The sequence below is a fragment of the Hyaena hyaena genome, unplaced genomic scaffold (genome assembly GCF_003009895.1).
Source record: "Hyaena hyaena isolate Hyena2069 unplaced genomic scaffold, ASM300989v1 scaffold_1904, whole genome shotgun sequence".
Taxonomy (NCBI): Eukaryota; Metazoa; Chordata; class Mammalia; order Carnivora; family Hyaenidae; genus Hyaena; species Hyaena hyaena.
This window is the reverse complement of record NW_024082538.1, coordinates 92,881-116,716: the sequence shown is the minus strand read 5'-3', so window position 1 is coordinate 116,716 and position 23,836 is coordinate 92,881. Positions and strand designations below refer to the sequence as shown.

Here is a 23,836-nt window from a genome sequence, read left to right as displayed (position 1 = left end):
AGTATTGTGAAAGAATAGGACTATGTTTTTGTTTTCCCCAAAGAAACAGCCTCATTTTGTTTTTATTCTTTAAACAATACATATTTCTTTAGGCATCTGGGTGGCTCTGTCAGTTAAGTGTCTGACTTTGGCTCAGGTCATGATCTCAGTTTGTGGGTTTGAGCTCTGCATTGGGCTCTGTGCTGACAGCTCAGAGCCTGGAGCCTGCTTTGGATTTTGTGTCTCCCTCTCTCTGTGCCCCATCTCCACTCGTGCTCTGTCTCTCAAAAATAAATAAACATAGAAACATTTTTTTTTAAAAATTCAATCAGTAAAGAAAGTACAAAATCTTATGTTAATTGCCCCTGCTAGAGATAATTTTTGGCCACACTCTTAGCTTCTCAGTAATCCAGAGATGAAAACAGTTGGTAACACAGTTCATAGTGGCTAATTTACATTCCCAACAGTATAAGAACTTCTTAATTTTCCTGCACCCTCTGTAACACTGGGTCTCTCTGTTGGTAATCTTTCTTAGTCCTATAAGAGAAAAATGATATTTGTTATTTTTCTATTATTCTTAGTACTGAAATCTAATGCTACTTCTACCATAGCTTTTATAGACTTTCTGCAACATAAATAACAAGTATCCCTGACAACATGTTTTGATAGATTTGATATGTTTCCTTCTGAAGTATTTTTTACAGTAGCACTGTACCAGATTTTTAATTTGGTAACCATGTTTCTGGGGCCAATATGATATGATCTGGTATTCACTGTCTTTGTTGATTTAGATTTATCCAGGAGTATATTTGTAAAGACTGCTAACTTTCCACCAAAATCCACCTTCTACTTCTCCTTGACACACAGCTAGGAGTTTCCTTTAAAATCAGGCGTGACTCTATGACCAGGTTTTCTGTAGTGCCTTGTAACTGGAAATGATGTGAGTCATTTCCTGGCCTAACTGGTAAAAATCTCCCTTTGTTTCTCAGTGTTCTTTCTTCTTTCTCCCTGAATGAAATGGCAGTGAAACCCTGGAAGTCAACTGTTGAAGATGACTGAATAGCCTTCAGTCTGAATCCTCAAATGACTGTGTGGGAAGAGCTGGCCTACCTGAGCACCCACCCAGGACTCTTACATAAGAAAGAAACATATTTCTCATTTAAGCTACTTAATTTTTAGATTCCATTTGCTACCACAGCTTAGCCTACCCTAACTAACTAATAGAATATTTTAGAAAATATATAATATATATATATTGAACAGAAAAATATATAATTGAACAGAAATTGAATTAGATGCAACTGCTCAATATCATGAGGATGTGTTTTATCTATCACACAACTCTACCTACCTCCAAATTAGTTTCATTCATAGATAGGTTTCCTCCACAATGTAGAATTGATGGCCCCAGCAGTTTGAGATCTATCTGGTCTTTATAACTTATGATCTTAGATCTTTCTTGGATGCTTCAGCAAAATTTGTAGGGAAATGCTGATTGGCCGAGCTGGCATCATATGCCCGTCCCTCATATAGTTTTTATGGTTAAAGATTTGTAATACTATGGCCAAATTTAGTTTACATTCCTACCTCCAAATGCAGGGGTTATAGCCTCCCCCTCAGGCCCAACACAACCTGCCAATCTCAATGCACAGAGAAGGATCACAAGGAATGGTTCCCCAAAAAAAGGATTTCTACACAAAAAGACATCAGAATACAGTATGGTTACAAAGGTTTTTCAGTTAATATAAACATGAAATAAGAGGGGCCTGGATGAGAGTGGTGGTGCAAACATTAAAATAAAAGGAGCAAATCAAAGTATTTTTTTTAGTGTTGAAAAGTTGGCACTGTTGGGGAGGGAACTAGTGGTAAAGTCAATTTATATTTAAAAAAAATAGTTTTAAAACTTTTCACATGTGGCTGACAACTCCTCCAGCCGGCAGCTGCTGCTTGGGTGCAGAGGTGAGTGAGCTGTGAGCCTAGCTGGCACGCATGGAGCCTTGGCCCTGGCTTTGCATCCCAGATGCAGTGTGAGTGCTGAGTCGCCCCTGCTGGGATGGCAGTGAAGTTTTTCCTGGGCCAGAGCATGCCCCAGAGTCCCTGGTACAAGTGTCCATGGCCTTGTGGCAACAGTACCCAAATCCCTGTAGCAAACGTGTCTTGACAGAAGACACAGTGCACCTGGAGGTGACCCCTGAACAGAAGCTCCTATCCTAGCATCTCCTGATGGAGACCAACAGAGTGCCCCTCTGGGTGCAGCAAATGTTTCCTACCAATGTTGTTCACTCAGTGTACATCCTAGAGGATTCTCTTGTGGAATAGCAGAACCAGACCACAACCATGCCCAGCGGAGGAACTATGTATTTACTGTGTGAATTCTGATAAAAGCGACTGGACCAAAATCTATGGGGAAGCTTGGGTCTCTGTCTGATTTGCTATCCCTAGAACTGTCCACAGTCCTTCCCCTTTTCTTCTTTTGCCAGAAATTTGGCCTTGCTCAGTTCTAGAGGAGTGTGGCTAAGATTGTGAAGGGCTTTGAATAGGGCTTAGCTGCGCTGCACAGTGAGACCCCTTCCAAAACCCTTGGTGAGAGAGCCACAGAAGCCAAGGAGGAACCAAAAGAGAGAAGCTGCACAGGCAGCTACAGAGAGGTCCAAGGACCTTGCCAGCAACACAGTCACCGGACAGCAGCAGTTTGTGTGGCTAGCCCAGGCCCTGGTGCAGTAGGACACCTGACCATCTGGCACAAATGCCAGGGCCACTTATACTTTTTTTTTTAAGTTTATTTATTTATTTTGAGAGAGAGCACATGTACACAGGTATGTTTGTGTGAGTGGGGAAGGGGCAGAGAGAGGGGGAATAAAAGAAACCCAAGCTGTCCCATGCTGTCGGTGCAGAGCCCAGCGCAGGACTCCATCCCAGGAATGGTGAGATCATGACCCAAGGCCAAATCAAGAGTCAGATGCTTAACTGACTGAGCCACCAAGTGCCCCACCATGTGCTTTATTAAAAGTCAACTTCCAGGGAAACTGAGTGGCTCAGTCAGTTAAGTGTCTGACTCTTGATCTCTGCTCAGGCTATGATCTTACGGTTCATGAGATCAAGCGCCATGTAGGGCTCTGTACTAACAGCATGAAGCTGCCTTGGGATCCTCTCTCTCCCTCTCTCTCTCTCTGCCCCTCCTCTGTTTGCATTCTTTCTTTCTCAAAATAAATAAATAAACTTTTAAAAAAAAGGAAAAAAAGTTAAATTCCAAGATTTTTTCTCATTTGTGTTATAAATCATATTTGTCAACCTAACCATAAAAATGTTGTGTTAAGTATATTCATATTGTAAAAACAACTGAAATTTTTAAACTAGGAAATGACTAAAATGATAGTACTATTAAAGGATTTCAGAGATTTGAAATGAAAAGCAGTGGAGGATAGAGAGAGATAGATATCATAACTACTGATGAAACAGGCAAGATCATAGTTTTTCAGAGTCTTGGGGAGTCAATAAAATAGTGCTGGGCAGATGATTTGCAAGGTAGCAATACAGTTAAAAGTGAGGAGAAGGTCATACACCTGGGCACTGGACATCAGCGTTAGACCACAGACAGGTCTCAGAGTACAGGAATATGGTCTGTCTTTCTACCACAAATAGCCTCTGTCTAGGCAGGTAATAACAGTTTGTTATAATATTTATGAGCAGTGATGGTCTTTCCTTGCCATAAAAAATTGGACTCAAATTAGGATTTGAGGGGCAGTTTCTAGAACTAAGATGCAAGGCACAGACCAAGGGACAAAGACACTTTGCTGCTTGATTGGTACCAGCAACAAAAGTGACTTCATGATGACCCATTTGTTTGAGAAATCTTACATGTGTCTCCTGCTTCAGCACAAAATTTCCTCAAATGGTAACTTACAGAACTTACCATAAAGATAGGACTTTAAGGATTAGATACTAAGGACACATTACAGGAAGATATAAAACTCTTTAAATAAAAGTTCATGATTAGCACTCTTTAAGTGATTAGAGTTATAGATGTTGTCCTCGTAGTTTTCATCATAGAGATAAAAGTCAAAATAATGGGAGTTGTTCCCTCCTGTATCACTGGTGTAACTTTAATGAGCCAACGCAAAATAGAGGTGGACCTTGTCATTATCAACAAATATTTGAGTGTTCCCCTGTGTGTAGGGCAAGATCCAAATTCCATAGAACAAGGCAGATGTTTATCAACTCTGAAGAGGGCGAGAAATATTTGCAGCTTTGCTTTGTATTAGCATTCTATTCCTTTATTTGCCTTGGAAGCCACAGTGAAAGTCTTAATGTTTCTATATGTTTTAGTATTACAACAAGTTTCCAACCTACAAATTTCTTGAATTCCAAAAGTTCTATGTAAGCAGCTTGTTTAAATTCAGCACACTTTCCTTTGAAATCATGTTGTAAATGGTAGTTCAGTTTCCATAATAATTCACATCCCTTTTAATCCACAGTTCTTGTGAATTGCTGCACGTTAGCAAAAAAAACATACTGGTTAGCAATGGAATCAAAAGAGATGCAATAACTCAACAGGTTTTTAAAAGGAGAGATGGAGATAAAATATGTATACATATGAGGAAAAAGTTGTTTTCAAGTGGACTTCACTCAGCTGAAAATTTTTTTCAAGTAGGTGTAATAAAAGGCAGAAGAAAAGGAGAACTCAAATTATTCATTAGTCTTCCTGACAGAAAGAAGCAGATGCTATTTCAGATTATTCCAATCCCTTTGTAGCCAGTTGGTGGTGCTATTGCCACACAATAGTTGGGTTGCTCTTAGTTCTCAAGACAATGGGAGAAGTATAAGTCAAGAGGTTGTAAAGTGAGTTGTTAAAGGAAGCAGGAAAAAATAAGGGAGGCAGTATGAAATTGGTTATATGTGGATATCGACACATCAGGTTTTATGGCATAAGAGGTGACTCTCCTTTTCTCATCCATAATATTTTCTTTGAGCTTTAGTTTACTCAGTGATAAAAATAAAGATGGTTGTGAGAATTAAGAAAATAAGTGTCTAATAAATGCCATACACATAATTGTTGCTCAATAAATATGATTCTCTTGTTCTCTTAAATGAGTCAGATACAATTAATAAACTACAGTATCATAATGTTATTGATATATTACAAAATTAGACTAAAATAAGGGTTCCTGAGTAGTTCAGTCAGTTAAGGGTTCAACTCTTGATTTTGGCTCAGGTCATGATCTCATGGATTTGTGAATTGGAGCTCTGAGCTGACAGCATGGAGCCTGCTTGGGATTCTCTCTCTCTCTCTCTCTCTCTCTCTCTCTCTCTCTCTCTCTCCTCCTCCCCTGCTTGTCTCTATCTCTCTCTCAAAATAAATAAAAATAAACTTTAAAAAATAAACTAAAATATGTGATCTCTGGGATCTTATAAAGAAGTAGGAAAGATGTTTTGTCATTTATTACTAAAAATAAAAAAAAAATTTTAAGACTGATTATTTGATTATTTTGTAGATAAATATCCTGATGTGCATCTACCAAGTCCACCCTTGAGTAGATGTAGTTTACTTTTCTGCACAGTATATTTGGAGTTACCCATCTTAAAGTAAGATTACCATTTTGCAGATCTTCATTATTTGTGACTATAGTCTTAACCTTTTTGAACATTAGTGGAAAATAAGACATAGGTAGGGAACAATAGCAGGATGAATGCTCTTTATTGCAACCTTCACAAGCCAAATAGGTCCAACCTTTACTTTTATGCTTCTATAGCCTTCCTTTTGGTGAAGTCACAATTTATTAATTTGCCTTTCTGCCAGAGAACTGAAGCAGAGAATGTAGGTAAAATTTATGTCATCCAGTTTTATTAGTTATTAGCCAAGGTAAAGTTTTATTGTAGAGAAAGTTAAAACTAATGACTAAAATAATGGGATACTATAAATAAATTGCTATTACTAGAATTTATTTATATTTCCCCTTCCTGACTCTCTTTATTGCTCAGGTTGGCCTTAGACTACCTCAGTTTCTTCCCCTTGACTGAATCCTCTAGGTTTGAAGGGCTGAAGGAAGTAGTTGAGAATGCATATCCAGTCAAGGCCTGCTTCCTCGAGGACCTGTGAATCCAAGAATTTGTTTCTCTATCTTTTCTATACAGGCATTTTTATCTCTTCCTAAAGACTTCTTGCTCCGAAGTGAGAGAGTGATTTCTCGGTGAACTCTTCCTGTCTATACACTGGAAGCAGACCTTAAGTCATGCTCTAGCCTTAAATCATAGCTCCACATGTGAAGTAGTCCTTGTATTTCCTTGGGCTGTGGAATTGCAGGCAAAATCCTGCATTGTCTTCCACCTGATTACTCAGGAGTTTGTGACAGATTGTTGGATAACTATTTGACAGGTAGGGGTAGAGAAAGAAGCAAAATACATGATGGTCTTTCTGCCATTCATAAGGTCTTGATTTTGTTTAGGGAAGCAGTATATATTCTCAAATGCATTTCACAGTCTCAAAAGTGTGATACTGAGTCTGAATGCACGACTTTCACTGGGCTCCTTGGAGCGCCAGGAGTGTGAGTAGGTTGCCTTCAAGAAAGGCAAGGGAGACAAGGACCCCTGCCTCAACTATAGAAGCTCCACTTTGAACAGTTTCATAATTTTGGCCTCTATTGAAGATATTTTTAAAGAAAAGAGTTTGAAAATTATTGACCCCTCAACCTCTGATATAGTTCCTGTCAAGCTGATGAATGTCATAGTTCATTAGCTGATTATATTATTTCTTTCTATATCAAAATAGATTTCTATTCATTAATGATAAGTAGTGCCTAATGGTAACTAAATTAAACAGATTAATGAAGGGTATTACTAATTTCATGGGTTAGTAAATAAGTATACATTGTTTAAATTAAGACAAATGTACCACAAAATGTACTCTATTTTCACTGAATTAGCCCTATTTGAAACTGTCATATAGTCTGTGAATTAGTATCATTAGCTAATAGTGCAATCCTTGTCTCTTTTATGATCTTTGATAAAATGACCAAGTACTACCCAATTTCTATAAAACTATTTGGATGTAGAAATCAAATAATCAGTCATATCTCTAACATTTCAAATATGAAAATAAAGTTTGAGGTAGGCCCAAGCTTTACAAGTGGCATAATTTTCTAATTCTTTAAATTCTATTAATATTTGCCACTGTTTGCTTATTCCTTCAGTTTCTCTCTCTGTTTTTGTTTTAATGTTTATTTATTTTTGAGAGACAGAGACAGCATGAGTGGGGGAGGGTCAGAGAGAGAGACACACAGACTCTAAAGCAGTCTCCAGGCTCTGAGCTGGCAGCACAGAGTCTGATGCGAGGCTCAAACTCATGGACCATGAGATCATGACCTGAGCCGAAGTCAAAGGCTTAACCGACTGAGCCACCCAGGTGCCCCTCTTTACCTCCCTACTGATATCCCCATTTGTTCAAGTTAGACTCTCAAAGTGAAAATCAAATACAGTACTTAATTATATTGGTTTATACTATACTTGAATGTGTGCTAATTTTGAGAGGAGAAAATATTATTCCTTTTTATATTAAGGATGTACCAGATTGGAATTTGCTTACTTTGTATAGTGATTGTCACTAAAAATAAAATGAAGAGTTTTCAGTCATAAATTTCCTCACTGGACTTTTTAAAACCTGGAATTTCCATATGATATATCTTTTTTTTTTTTTTTTTAAGAGAGACCGTGAGCAGGGTAGGGAAAGAGAGAGGGAGACACAGAATCTGAAGCTGACTCCAGGCCCTGAGTTGTCAGCACAGTGCCTGATGCAGGGCTTGAACATATGAACCATGAGATCATGACCTGAGCGGAAGTTGGAGGCTCAACCAATTGAGCCACCCAGGAACCACTGATGTATCTTAAAGCATATGTAATTTAGCTAAATTTTCTTCTCTTCTCTTCTCTTCTCTTTTTTCTTTTTTCTTTTTTCTTTTTTCCCTTCTTTTTTCTTTTCTTTTCCTTTCCTTTCCTTTCCTTTTCCTTTCCTTTTCTTTCCTTTCCTTTCCTTTCCTTTCCTTTCCTTTCCTTTCCTTTCCTTTCCTTTCCTTTCCTTTCCTTTCCTCATTTCTTTGCCTTGCCTTGCCTTCTTTCTTCTTTTTTTCTTTCTTTCTTTCTTTCTTTCTTTCTTTCTTTCTTTCTTTCTTTCTTTCCTTCCTTCTTTCTTCCTTCCTTCCTTCCTTCCTTCCTTCCTTCCTTCCTTCCTTCCTTCCTTCCTTCTTTCTTTCTTTCTCTTTCTTTCTTTCTTTCTTTCTTTTTTTCTTTCGAGAGGGCATGTAAGCATGAGTGGGGAAGGGGCAGAAGTAGAGAAAGAGACAGAGAGAGAATCTTAAGCATGCTTCACACACAGTGTGGGGCCTGATGGGGGGCTCAATCTCACAACTGTTAAATCATGACTTGAACCAAAATCAAGAGTGTGACGCTTAACCAACTGAGCTACCCAGGCACCCCAAATTTAACTAAAAATAATTTTATCCCTCCCCTTCATTCCCTCCCTTTGCTTGTGTATTTAGGACATCTTAACTTATATCACATGATTCAGACATAGTGATACCAGGGTTACTGAAAGTTAGCTTTCTTGTGTTATTTTGGTAAATGTTAAAATTATCAATTATAGGGCCTCCTGGATCGTTCAGTCAATTAAGCATCTGACTTCGGCTCAGGTCATGATCTCACAGTTTGTGGGTTTGAGTCCCATGTTAGGCTCTATGCTGACAGCTCAGAATCTGTAGCCTGCCTTAGATTCTGTGTCTCCCTCTCTCCCTGCTCTTCCCTTACTAATGCTGTCTCTCTCTTTCCTTCAAAAATAAGTAAACATTAAAAAAATTTTAATTATCAATTATAAATATATTTTACACATTGGAAGTAATTTAGCCTTACGAATTCTAACAAAGAAATATAGAGTGTATTAGGTGAAAAAAATACTTTCAAAAACTGATTTCCTACACACCAATCAAAATCTGAAATGACTGCATCTCTTTTATTCATGGACTAAATAGTAATGAACCTATCATTTGAATTCTTCTTTTTAATGTTTACTTACTTTGTACTTTTTCTGAAGGTTGAAAATTCTTTGCATTTTGGAAAATAAGTGATTTTTACACAAAAATGTTTGATTTCCACAATAATAGGAAGTAAATGCAGTGAAATACTAGACATCTAGGACCCACATGCTTGACTGGGGAATGCACTCAGAAAACCTACTTAGCTTTTGATTGTAAGTCATCCTAGATTAATATAATAGATTATTCAGTATACATTTGTTGGCTAAATAACATTTTGAGAACTTTAAGGTTTTGTTTACATACAAGATTGTTAGGGAACAACAGATAAGAATTTATTGTCTAAGCAGAAAGCACAAGCACAAATTTGCATTAGGTACATCTTTTTTTCTTAAATGATGATATTCTTTGAAAATGTACTTTCAGACTTTACTTTTACAAATTGTATTTATGGCTTTAAAAAAAAAAAAAAACCAGACAGAAAATCACTAAAGAAATAATGGACTTGAAAGACACATTGGACCAGATGGATCTGACCGATATATTTAGAACTTTACATCCTGAGGCCAGGGAATTTACTTTCTTCTCAAGTGCGCATGGCACATTCTCCAAGATAGATCACATACTGGGACATAAAGCAGCCCTCAATAAATATAAAAGAATAGAGATCATACCATGCACACTGTCAGATCACAATGCTTTGAAACTTGAAATCAATTACAGGAAGAAGTCTGGAAAACCGCCAAAAACATGGAGGTTAAAGAACACCCTTCTAAAGAATGAATGGGCCAATCAGGCAATTAGAGAGGAAATTAAAAAATATATGGAAACAAATGAAAATGAAAACACAACAATTCAAAATCTATGGGATGCGGCCAAGGCAGTCCTAAGAGGAAAGTACATTGCTCTCCAGGCCTATTTCAAGAGATTAGAAAAAGCACAAGTCCAAAATCTAACAGCTCACCTAAAGGAGCTAGAGGCAGAGCAACAAGAACGCCCTAAACCCAGTAGAAGAAGAGAAATAGTAAAAATTAGAGCAGAAATAAACAACATAGAGACCAAAGAAACAATTGAACAGATCAATGAAACCAAGAGTTGGTTTTTTGAAAAAGTAAACAAAATTGACAAACCTCTAGCCAGGCTTATCAAAAAGAAAAGAGAGAGCACCCAAATAGACAAAATTATGAATGAAAATGGACTTATTACAACCAACCCCTCAGAAATACAAGCAATTATCAGGGAATACTATGAAAAATTATATGCCAACAAATTGGACAACTTAGAAGAAATGGACAAATTCCTAAACACACACTCACTACCAAAATTCACACGGGAAGAAATAGAAAACCTGAACAGACCCATAACGAGTGAAGAAATCGAATCAGTGATCAAAAATCTCCCAACAAATAAGAGCCCTGGACCTGATGGTTTCCCTGGGGAATTCTACCAGACATTTAAAACAGAATTAATCCCAATTCTTCTCAAGCTATTCCAAAAAATAGAAGTCGAAGGAAAACTCCCGGACTCATTTTATGAAGCCAGCATCACTCTGATTCCCAAGCCAGACAGAGATCCAACAAAAAAAGAGAACTATAGGCCAATATCCTTGATGAATACGGATGCAAAAATTCTCAACAAGATCCTTGCAAATCGAATCCAGCAGCATATCAAAAGAATCATCCACCAAGATCAAGTGGGATTCATTCCTGGGTTACAGGGCTGGTTCAACATTCGCAAATCAATCAATGTGATCCATCATATCAATAAAAGAAAAGATAAAAACCATATGATCCTGTCAATAGATGCAGAAAAAGCATTTGACAAAATACAGCATCCCTTCTTAATAAAGACTCTCGAGAAAGTTGGGATAGAAGGAACCTACTTAAACATCATCAAAGCCATCTATGAGAAGCCTTCAGCTAACATCATCCTCAACGGGGAAAAACTGAGAGCTTTCCCCCTGAGATCAGGAACACGACAGGGATGTCCACTCTCACCACTGTTGTTTAACATAGTGCTGGAAGTCCTAGCATCAGCCATCAGACAACAAAAGGAAATCAAAGGCATCAGAATTGGCAAAGAGGAAGTCAAACTTTCACTCTTCGCAGATGACATGATACTCTACATAGAAAACCCGACAGACTCCACCAGAAGCCTACTAGAACTGATCCAAGAATTCAGCCAAGTTGCAGGGTACAAAATCAACGTACAGAAATCGGTTGCATTTTTATACACCAATAATGAAGCAACAGAAAGAGAAATCAAGAAACTGATCCCATTCACAATTGCACAAAAAACCATAAAATACCTCGGAATAAACCTAACCAAGGATACAAGAGATCTGTATGATGAAAACTATAGAAAACTTATGAAGGAAATTGAAGAAGACACAAAGAAATGGAAAAACATTCCATGCTCATGGATAGGAAGAATAAATATAGTTAAGATGTCATTACTACCTAAAGCACTCTACACATTCAATGCAATTCCAATCAAAATTGCACCAGCATACTTCTCAAAACTAGAACAAACTATCCAAAAATTTGTATGGAACCACAAAAGACCCCGAATAGCCAAAGTAATACTGAAAAATAAAACCAAAACGGGAGGTATCACCATCCCAGACTTCAGCCTCTACTACAAAGCTGTCATCCTCAAGACAGTATGGTATTGGCACAAAAACAGACACATAGACCAATGGAACAGAATTGAGAACTCAGAAGTGGACCCAAAAGTATACAGCCAACTGATCTTTGACAAAGCAGGAAAGAATATCCAATGGAAAAAAGACAGCCTTTTTAACAGATGGTGTTGGGAGAACTGGACAGCAACATGCAGAAGAATGAAACTAGATCATTTTCTCACACCATGCACAAAAATCAACTCAAAATGGATAAAGGACCTGAACGTGAGACAGGAAACTATCAACACCCTAGAGGAGAAAGCAGGAAACAACCTCCTTGACCTCCACCGCAGCAACTTCTTACTTGACACATCCCCAAAAGCAAGGGAATCAAGAGCAAAAATAAACTGTTGGGACCTCATCAAGATTAAAAGCTTCTGCACAGCCAAGGAAACAACCCAGAAAATTAATAGGCAACCAACGGAATGGGAAAAGATAGTTGCAAATGACATATCAGATAAAGGGTTAATATCCAGAATCTATAAGGAACTCACCAAACTACACGCCCGAAAAACAAACAACCCAGTGAAGAAATGGGCAGAAGACATGAACAGACACTTCTCCAAAGAGGACATCCAGATGGCCAACAGACACATGAAACGATGCTCAGCATCCCTCCTCATCAGGGAAATACAAATCAAAACCACACTGAGATACCACCTCACGCCAGTCAGAGTGGCTAAAATGAGCCAATCAGAGAACTCTAGATGCTGGCGAGGATGTGGAGAAACGGGCACCCTCCTACACTGTTGGTGGGAATGTAAACTGGTACAGCCCCTCTGGAAAACAGTGTGGACGTTCCTCAGGAAACTAACAGTAGAACTCCCCTAGGACCCAGCAATACACTGCTAGGAATTTACCCAAGGGATACAGAAATGCTGATGCATAGGAGCACATGGACCCCAATGTTCATAGCAGCACTCTCCACAATAGCTAACACATGGAAAGAGCCTAAGTGTCCATCAACAGATGAATGGATCAAGAAGATGTGGTTTATCTATACCATGGAATACTACATGTCAATGAGAAACAATGAAATCTGGCCATGTGTAGCAACATGGATGAACCCTGAGGGTGTTATGCTGAGGGAAATAAGTCAGGCAGAGAAGGACAAATATCATATGTGTGCACGTATAGGAGGATTAGGAGGAACTTAACAGAGGACCAACCAGGAGAAGAAGGGGGGAAATGGTGGGGGAAAGGGAGAGAGGCAAACCATGAGAGACTCTTGAATGCTGACAAAAACTGAGGACTGATGGATGTGGGGGGGAGGAGGGATGGGCATGGAGGAGGACGCTTGTGGGGATGAGCACTGGGTGTTATGTGGAAACTAATTTGACAATAAACTATTTGTAAAAAAAAAAATTAATAAAGTCAGATTTAAACAGTTAATTTTGGATTTTCCAAGATAGAAGCAGAGATTCCTTATGCGAAACCTATAAGTATGGAGAAGCTGATAAGGTTTTAGGTAATCCATTGAACTAGTTGGCTGTTTTAAAAATTCTGAAAGCTTATCTGGAAAGCCTCTTTAATTGGTTTTTAAAAAAGTATTACCTGCTGAGACCTGCTGAGATAGTCATCCATGCTCGTACAAATATATGTAGAATATGTCAAATTATAGAATCATCACATTTTCAAGCAGAAATGGCTCATTTGATCACTATAGGAAAATAATAGGTTGTGATTATTAATAAAATGTTAGTTTTTAATTGAATATGTGTAATGATACTGTATGCAAACTTTGTAAATGATAATTTTAAAATCTTAAATAGGAAATGCTTAAGGGAGGAAGTTAGTAAAAATGCTCAGGATCAAATGCTAGCTGTACTGTACTACTTTAATTGGCTATGTACATTTGGGTGAGCTAATCATCCAGTGCCTTTTTTTTCTCGTCTATAAGAGATGTTTTAAACACAAGAGGCAATATGTGGAAGACACCTAACTACTTCCTAACATACAGGCTTTTAATAAGCAGATACTACATCTAAGTAATTTTGGTCAAATAATCCTTTAAGTCATATGTGAAAATGACTTTCAGCTTAAGAATTCTTAGTACTCTTAACTAAGTTTTTTCTTTTTAATTTAATCCTTCAGCATAATGTTAAAAGTCCCCAGACCTAACCAATGGAGTATGTATGTGGTTCTTGTCTTTCAGTAGCACTCACTTTCACGTATTATGTACCAACACTTCTAAGCCTCTTTTCGTATGCAGAATTCAGTCTTTTATATATCACCAGACCGACTGATTTAGAATAATCACCTGGTTGCACTGATCACTGCTACTGGGGTAAAGGGCCAGACGTAAGTCAGACAGAGAGGATCTTAACCTTGGCCATCTTACCACCATTTCTTCAAGCCAAGGACTCTTGTCAGGCATCAAAAAAGTCTCAGTCTTGCTTATTTATAGGGGGAATAGCTCTCTCAGAGATGTGCCACCCCACTCAACCCAACCTCCTTTTTGACCCCAAAGTCACCTCCAAATGCATTAGTGTCTCCTTACACTGTCCCACCTATGGGAAATATTAGACTGGAAGTAGATGGTTGGAAATATCACCAAGAATTATATGTGCTTGTGGGTCACAACCAATATAGGCCTCCACCTTTAATTTGGTAATTATAGAAGAAAATCCTGGCTACATTGTGATAGATAGCTAATGAGTTTTGAAGCTCCAAAATTTAAAAATTAAAGGCTGCCCAAATATCTGCACTGACCTATGAGGATGCATTAGGGAAGGAACAGTGATCTGGAAAAGGAGAGATGCCTCAGTCTGCTGTTTCATTCTTCAGGAGCCTTGGTGTTACCTGCCTATGAATATACCTGTCAAGGGTCTTACCTACAGGGTTACTAAGACCATTAGGATGACAATATTTCTAGGTATCAAATTAGAAATTTTTAATTCCTAATCCAGCCATCTTTCAATAAACCATCTTGTAATATTTACCTTTCAGATGTGTAAGAACACCCCATTTGCAGAGGAGAGGGAAATTATTTCCAAATAAAAACAAAAACAAAATCTTCTTCCATTATGGATGATTACCAGAGCTCGTCTGTATCTTACAGCTATAAAATGATGGTGTTTCAGCTCTGGCACTTGTTCTCTACATTTACTATCCAGCACTGTGGTAAGAAGGAGCCCTTTCATCTCCCCCAATTTATTTATTTATCCATTTATTTATCTATACCTTTTAGTGACTTGGCTTTATGGATTCCTTTTTTTTTTCCTGGTAGAGTATTCTCAAGTATTTTGGTCTGAAGATCTCTTTAACTCTTCACAATTATTGAAAGAACCTTGTTTATGAGATATGTATTAATATTTATATTGAAATTAAAACCAAAATTTTAATTCTTGTAATATTAATTATTTAAAATTAAAACTAGTAAATCTATTACATAAAGAAAATATTTTTTCATTATTTACATAAAGAATATATATATTTATATTTGTTTATTCCTTTGAGAACGAGAGAGAGAGCACACATGCCCCAGGAGGGGCAGAGGGAAAGGAAAAGAGAGAATTTTAAGCAGGCTTCACACCCAGGGCAGAACCTACTATGGGGCTCAATCTCAGGACCATGAGATCCTGACTTGAGCCAAAATCATGAGTTAGATGCTTACCTGACTAAGCCACCCAGGCAACCCCCCCAAAAGTATAATTTTTTTTATCAGATATAATGATGCTTTCCCAAACAGAAACATTTAGAGAAAAGGGGAGCATTGTTTTATGTTTTATAAACCTCCCTGATGTCTAACTTAATAAAAGATAGCTAGATTTTTTTTTCATATCTGCTTCCTTATTTAGTCTGTTGCTATTATCACATACATGTAGCCTTTGGAAAACTTCACTGTAAGTTCAGTAAATAATGGAAGTGAAAGAGGCAAATAATGTTCTTAGTATTATTACTGAAGTAGTGTTGGCCTCCCATTCCCCTTCAAAGGGTCAAAGGTACACCACAGTTTTCCCTCACACTTTGAGAATAGCTGGTCTAGAATTCCTAAATTATTTTTAAGTCTATTTACTTTTAAAGACAGAGAGAGAGAGAGAGAGAGAGAGAGAGAATCCCAGGCAGGCTCCACATCCAGCATGGAGCCTGGCATGTGGCTTGATCCCTTGGCCTCAAGACTGCTATCCAAGCCAGTATCAAGAGTCAGAGCTCAAACAGTTGAGCCACCCAAGCACCCCTATGATTCCTTCATTATTTTGGTGCTCAGATTTATCCCAGTTTTGGCAAGTACCAGCCCCTATAAAATGGCTCTTAAGAAAGGCTCCTATTTTATGTATGTATGTATAAATGTACGTATGTGTGTATTTACTTACTTACTCTCTTACTTTCTGGCCTAGCAAGGTGCAGGCTCATCTTACCTACTCAGCTCTCGGCCTGAAATCAGCCATTTCTCTGAGAAATTCTGATTTCTTTTGGTGGATAATGGCATAGAGACCAAGACCATTGCTAACTGCTCTTAAGGTCTTTACTTCTAGGCTCTTTCTGCAAGTAGAACTAGGAAAATGCATGAAGTTTCTCCAGGCAAGACTTGGTATTTATCAGCCATTTCCCATCCATAGGAATTTCTTATTGATTATGTTGATTCCTGTGCCTGTATTATCATATATGTTGCTGGGCTTGTCTTTGTAGACAAACATTGTGGTTTCCCAGGCATGATCTTCAAGATGATTTTAGGTGATACAAAGATGACCCATTAAAATTTTAATGTATGTATATATTTTATGTATGTTTTAACAAAAAACACAACTAGTGTTGACATTTGAACTACATGGGTTTGATTTTTTTCAATAAATACAGTATTATAAATGTATTTTTCTTTATGATTTTCATAATATTTTCTTTTTGGGTTTACTTTATTGTAGGAATACAGTATAGAATACATAGACAATATAAAATGTGTTAATTGACTGGGTTATCAATAAGGCTATGGTCAACAGTAGGCTATTTATTAGTAGTTAAATTTTTACAGTAAGCTGTTAGTAGTTAAGCTGTTAGTAGTTGAGCCAAAAGTTTTAGGTAGATTTTCTCTTTTTTTAGTTTTTATTTTATTTTATTTTATTTACTTATTTGGAACACAAGCGAGGGGGCAGGGGGCAGGGGAAGAGAGAGAGAAATCTCCATGGGCATGGAGCCCATCATGCAGCTCAGTCTTGCGACTATGAGATCATGACCTGAGCCTAAATTAAGAGTCACATGCATAACCGAGCGAGCCACGCAGGTGCCCCAATTTGTTTTATTTTAATTCCAATATAGTTAACATTAGGAGTTAGTTAACATTTTGACTACACTGAGGTGTTGATGACTCAACTATAGTTCAGGACTCAACTATATTGAGTTCTACTTATAGAAAGAGCCTTTATTAAATCATTGATTTTATGAGTATTTTTATGAGTAAAAGTGAATATTGAAAGAAAAAATAAGTCAAATTAAGGACAAATGTTAAGAATTTAATACTATCGGTGTGACAGAAAATGCAAAATTGGATCGAATGAAAATTGGAAGACTGACATTTATGGCTCTCTGCTCTCGATAGATCCTTCTTGCTCTATTTGTGTCCAGGGAATTTCCCATCCCTATTCTGGAAGCCCAACAGATGAAGTCTGTCCTTTACCTAAACTTGTCATCTACCTGATGTTTGGGGAATCTTCCGTTTCTTCTTTTCTTTTTATTTTAACCAAATAGGTTTTATATTTTTCTAAACAAAGGAACAGGAAATCTGTCCTAGGGCAATTTTCTTTAAGTCGTTGGCAGCTAGTTTTATAATTTTTTAAGTTTGTAAAATGATATTGTTACTTGTTCTGTCTTAAGTCCATATACCAATGACCATTATGATCTACTTGGGTTCAAACTTTTGTTTTGATTGTTTTAATTGAATCTGTTGTTTTACTATTAATTAAAAAATAATTAAAGCTATGCTTTGTTTTACATAATAACACTCATTGAGCACCAGTGTCAATTGTTTATTGTTGCATTAGGATTTATTAAGCCAGTACATATTTTAGATTAATGTTTTTGTTATCAAATTAATTTTTAAATGTAAATTAGATCCTAATTTTTTTTACACCGACCAGGTACTTAAATTTGATCTGTTTGTAAGGGTGGACATTTTTTGCTGTGATAAGTAAGATTGTCTTTACAACTGTTGTATTAAAGCATATTAGTATGAGTAATGTACAATTTGTGCATAATTTCTTAGTGAGAGGAAAAACCTTCATTCCCAGTTCTTAGAAATTATGTAATTAGGACTTATTACAAAGAATGGAGTGGTTTTAAAACAATTTATGTCAGGGGAGAAACTTATATCTGATTACAAAAAATTTATTCAATAAACTATTGGCCTTATTTTGTAGGTCTAATTTTTTTTATACATCTTTGATGTCTTCTATTTATAAACAAGATTTTCTCAGCAGTTATCAAGGAATTAGCTAAACTAACTCATGTGTTACTCTTTCTTTTAATTTATACATAAGTATGTATGATTTATGGTTCTTAAAAATCTTGGGAGAACTTAAGCTGATGGACCTAAGAGATAAGAGATAGGATGTTAATTTTTATATCACAGACATTGAAATATACTTGTATTATATATGCCTTTCGTGGTGCTACTAAGACTGGTAAATGTCTTTATTCTCTTCTCTGTGCTAAATTTTTTGATGTACATATAAAAGCTTATAGAACACACACTTACTTTCAGATGACCATTTCTTAGCATTTTGTGTTTTAGATGACATTTTTCATTTCTGTACTTGTTAGTGCTAACTAACAAGTTATATCTTCATATTCAGATAAGAGCTATATGAAAGCACAGGTATTTTGATTCTCCCAAACATTTTTAAAATTGTCATGTAAACATACTTTAGTTTGTGCTAAATTTATGATAACTTTTGTTATTACATGTTTATGTATGTAGATATAAATAGCATTTTATTAAAGATATACATATTTTGAGCCTCTACTATGAGAGTAATGCAGCTGTCATTGTTACAGGCTCCTTTTACTCTGACTCTTGTCCCTACAATCTAGGGACTTTACTCCTAACATGACCTACTGATAATTTATTGGAGAAGGTAAGCAAATGGTTACTCCTCTTTATAAAACTTGGGAAACCTCTGTGTTAGGGTTAAATCAGCTTGATTCAGTAGTCCATAATGAAAGGCAGAATTTCCCTAACCCCATACTTCAGAGTTATTGCCCATTGATGGCTTGTGCATGAAATCTCAGCCTTTCACTTATTATCAGGAAGGCAAAGGAAGTAGCACTAGTCCTTCATTCTTCTCAGGCTATCCTTTTGTGTCTTCCATTCTCCTGCATAGTTACCCCCAGGAATTTACTTGGTCTGCAATTAAAGGAATTTTTAATTGGTAGAATTTCAGGAAGAGATTTACAATAAAGTCATTTTGTTTAATTATGTTACTCTATTTAGCATAGTTTAAGGTTGGTCCTGGAGTGGGAAGACAAAATAGTATTTTGTAAAGCCCAGATCTCTCTCCCTGACTAATGTGATCATTGTAAAGCCATGCTCCTCCCCTCATAGTTAGTCAACATTGTTTTCTCTGTTTCAGCTTGCATTCCCTGAGTAGGCAGGCACACTCCCTAACTTTTGGGAAGTACCAAGTTCACCTGGTTTCCCTAGACTCAAAGGCTCAATGAGAAGGGAACATGTTTTGAAACCACCAGTTTGACAAAGCTGCTTTGAAGGATATAATTGAGACTGTGGGAACAGAAGAAAATACCAAATAGTTATATATCTTTTATATGAACTTAAAACACATGCTAATCAATTTTTATTATTGAGAAAAGTAAGCCTATTGCATTCTCATCCCATCCCTGATTATTCTACACCTTTTTCTTTAATGCTCCATTTGCTTTCATGTTTCTCCGTTGCTACCATCCTGCACCAGTATGAACTCACACTCGTAATTCCCGAGTTTTTGCCTTCTTCATTTAGATCCATTAAGAGGTAGTCACTTACACAGGTCATAGAATTGAACCCATGAGTTGGTTCCCTTGGGTTTGCCAGTGTACTGTGGGGGTAGGGTGGCAGCAGGATCTTGTGGTTCGTTACACACTTAATGGGGGTGTGAGTAGTGGTTCCCTTGTGCAGTCACAGCAGCCACTGGCACCTCTAATACAAATACTTGTAGAATTTAAAGGAGTTGAACACTGTTGATTACCAAAATGTTTTTTTTGTGTGTATTTTTTTTTCCATTTGTGCCCTTAGATTAATTGGTTCTTTTTTTTTTTTTTTTAAGAATTTAGATTTCTTCTACCAAATTTAATTTTGCATACTATGGAAGGAAATTTAAAATTGTAGTAAGTTTAGAATTTGTTTTTTCTAACATAACTAACTATAAATGCAATCTATTCTTTGTCCTGATAGTTCTTTTACCGTATGAGGATGTGTGCAATATCCAAAGAAAAAATATTAGTTGTAGTAACTGCTGTGTCATGACTTCATTTAAAAATAAGAGGGGCGCCTGGGTGGCTCAGTCTGTTAAGCGTTTGACTTTGGCTCAGGTCATGATCTCACGGTTTATGCGTTTCGGGCGCTATGCTGTTATCTTGGAGCCTGGAGCCTGCTTTAGATTCTGTGTCTCCGGGGCGCCTGGGTGGCTTAGTCGGTTAAGCATCCGACTTTCGCTTAGGTCATGATCTCGCGGCTCGTGGGTTTGAGCCCCGCGTCGGGCTCTGTGCTGACTGCCAGCTCAGAGCCTGGAGCCTGTTTCAGTCTGTGACTCCCTCTCTCTCTGACCCTCCCCTGCTCACGCTGTCTCTCTCTCTCTCCTAGAAATAAATTAAAAAAAAAAAAAAGAGAGAGAGAGAGAGAAAGGCTGTTTAAAAAAAAAGAGAGAGAAAGGCTGTTTAGATTCTGTGTCTCCCTCTCTCTCTGCCCCTCCCCCACTTACTCTCTATCTCTGTCTCTCTCTCCCCCACTTTGTCTCTGTCTCTCTCTTTCTCTCTCTCTCTCAAAATAAAATAAAGACATAAAAAAATAAAAAATAAAAATAAGATAATCACTTTTGTTTTGTAGGACAAACTATTCGAGAGAAAAGAATTGTAGAAACAGCAAATAAAAGAGAAGTGGACTATGAAGTAGGGGATATCCCAACCGAATGGGAAGGTAAGTTTGTGTTTTTAGTAGTATCTTCTGGAAGGCAAATTGTTTATACAAAATTAACAGAAGCAGATATAACTAGATGTTTATTTTTTTTTTTTTTACAAAACCTTTAGTAATCTGAATCCATGAAATTTTTTTAAGATATTGCATTTCTTTGAACGTTGTGAAGGTGTCACAGTTTATTTAGTAAGGAAACACATGTACAGTGAAAGGATCTTTTAAACATTAGCTGAATTGGTACTAGGGTGAGCCAAGCGAAGCTCCTACAATAGAAGATTGAAAGAGGCACTCACTTTCATGTGCTGACTGTGCAGTTGCACATCCCCCAGAGTTCAAATATTGTTTCTGGCATGGAATACCCGTATGAACTTGGGAAAGTAAATTCATTCTTCTCAGTCTTGGTTTACTCTTTTATAAACTGTGAATAATACTTGCTGTTACCATCTGGAATATTTGCTCAGCTTAACATGACCCTGTTAGCTCATACCCTGTAAAGACAAGGATGAACACTTGATTCCTATCAGGACTTTGGAATTAAGGTAAGAGATCAAAGTGAGATATAACAGTAGCAGTCAGTCTTTCAGTATAGCTGGAACAATAACATATGATTGTGGCTAGTTATCTTCAATCTACTATCTAAGCTTTGCTGCAGGAAGAGCTATCTACTAAGAAGAAAAAGGAAACCAGTCTGCAAAACAAAATAGATAGTGAGACAGAATATTTACTAAGTTTCCTGGAAGTTTCTAGTCATATATTTCATTTCTTTATGAATGAAGTTCAGCTGCATATCTGCCTTTGAATATTAGTGCCACCCCACATCTGAATTTTCCCTTTTTTTTTTTTTTTCTGAATTTCCCCTTTTCCCTTACCATTTCTTTGCCTAGTACCTGGCACATACTAAGTGCTCAGTAAATATATATTGAGTACATGAAATCCAGCTTGAATTAGCTTTTGTTATTTGCATCTAAAAGAGCCCTAACTAGAATACCAGTATCTGTCTCTCTTTTTTTTTTTTTTCCTGATTACACCAATATCTATCGTTTATCACTTATCACTTACCAAGTATTTACTTGTCTACCTGGTATTGTACCATTGTTTATAATCATTAAAAGTTTAAGCATCACAACAACCCTGTCAGGTAGACATCCCTGTCAGGTAAATCTACCCATTTAATAGATAGGGAGTCTAAGGTCTAGAAAGATTAGATAAATTGCTTAGGTTATATGGCTACAAACTGCAAACAATAGACCTATTGCATTCTGGTGGGTGAAGCATACTTTACATGTGGTAACTATAGCCATTAAGTTACTTTTAGGCCAGTATGTGAGCATAAATATTTCTTTGGAATCATCTTTTCTGTTTTACCTTAAAAGCTATGAAAATATTAGAACTATGAGGAAAGAACATAAAAATGGGTAGAGACCAGAGACTATTTGAAGAAATGTAGAATATAAACTGACAACTTCTAGGAGTAATAAATGAGATTTTTTAACAGACTTTCCAATGTTATGTTACCTTTGCAATTCTTAAATAATGCCCATACCTCTTTATGAGTCTATTTTATCATTTTTTCAAAAAATGATATAGAATTAAAGTGTTTATAAAAACAAATTGAGTTGCAAATAAACAGGTAATGACTTATTTTTCAAAACCTTTGAGACTTTCAGAGAATTAGAATGAAGTTCTAATGATTTTTTTTTAATGTTTATTTTTATTTTTGAGAGAGAGACTTAAGACAGAGCACAGGCCAGGGAGCAACAGAGAGAGGGAGATACCGAATCCAAAGCAGGCTCTAGGCTACGAGCTTTTAGTACAGAGCCCAACACAGAGCTCAAACCCATGAACCGTTAGATCATGACCTGAGCCAAAGTCGGACCCTTAACCAGCTCAGCCATCCAGGCACCCTAGGTCTAATGCTTTTTATGGCTTTGTCCTGATCCAGTAATTCGGCATAAGTATCCTGTGAGTCATACCCTTAACACAAATGTATCAACCAAACACTTAAACTAAAATCATTCTTATAGTGGTACATATCAATTAAATGTAAAAGATAATTCCATACTATGAAAATGTAAAGTGAAATCAAATAAATATACAACAACTATGTTAAAAAAAAAGAAAGGAAAGTGAAAAAAAAACTTTTAAAGTAAATAGTGTCAACAAATGAATCTAAAGTATTTTCAGATCCAGATGAATATTTCTCAATTATTAGTATAGTAGAGGTCCTCAAAATGTATGGGGGATACCTATTAGATGGATGCCCTCTTCCTTCATTCATTCTTTTAGTAAATATCTGTGGAGGACCTCTGTATTCATGGAGTTTACTTTCTGGACTGGGAGAGTAGGTGGGAGAAAGACAGTAAACCAGACAGATAACTATGTAGTATGTTAATGGCCACAGAAAATAAAACAGGGAAGAGGAAATAGGGAGCGTTGGGGAGAGTTATGCAGTTTTAAATAGTGTAATGAAAAGGCATTGCTGAGGTAATGACTTGGAATAAAGGCAGAAGAAGGAGCTGCGGATGCAGAGAAGTAGTGGAGGGGTATTTCTGGAGAGTGAGTACCAAAGCCCTGAGGCAGGAACATAAACTCATAGGTTTAATGAATAGCAAGGAAGCCAGTATGATTGGAATAAAATCAGAGGGAAATTAATAAATGAAGTTAGAAAAGTAACAGTATACCCAGTCTTGTAGCACCTTATAGATAATTTCAGGACCCTGGCTTTTACTCTGAGTGAGATTGAATGCCATGGAAGGTTTTGGAAAGAGTAGTCATATGCTTTGTTGTATTTAGCAGCCTCACTCTGGCTGCTACACTGCAGAGACTTAAGAGGGCACAGGCAAAAGTTAGAGACAGAAGGCTCTCCTAATAATTTAGGCAGGGAGTAATTGTGACTTGAACCAGAGTAGCAGTGGAGTGGGAAGTAGTCATATTCTGGATCTTGTAAAAGCAGACCCAGTGGGATTTACTGATAGATTGGATATGGAATGGAGTCAGAGATGCCTATTAAGCTTTTGGTCTCACCTGGGAAAATGG

The 23,836-nt window shown here is 37.0% G+C and overlaps 1 protein-coding gene and 1 pseudogene across 1 annotated transcript in view; both read left to right on the top strand.

The window, feature by feature from the left end:
* Window positions 1-2,032: 2,032 nt before the first annotated feature.
* Window positions 2,033-2,703, top strand: LOC120226924 (annotated as a pseudogene).
* An 82-nt stretch (window positions 2,704-2,785) lies between these two features.
* Window positions 2,786-23,836, top strand: part of NDUFAF2 (NADH:ubiquinone oxidoreductase complex assembly factor 2) — an 82,726-nt gene continuing 61,675 nt past the window's right edge. The window contains exons 1-2 of the mRNA XM_039225096.1: window positions 2,786-2,795; window positions 20,714-20,803. Of these exons, the coding sequence (XP_039081027.1) occupies window positions 2,786-2,795; window positions 20,714-20,803 (100 nt within the window). The remainder of the gene's footprint in view (window positions 2,796-20,713; window positions 20,804-23,836) is intronic.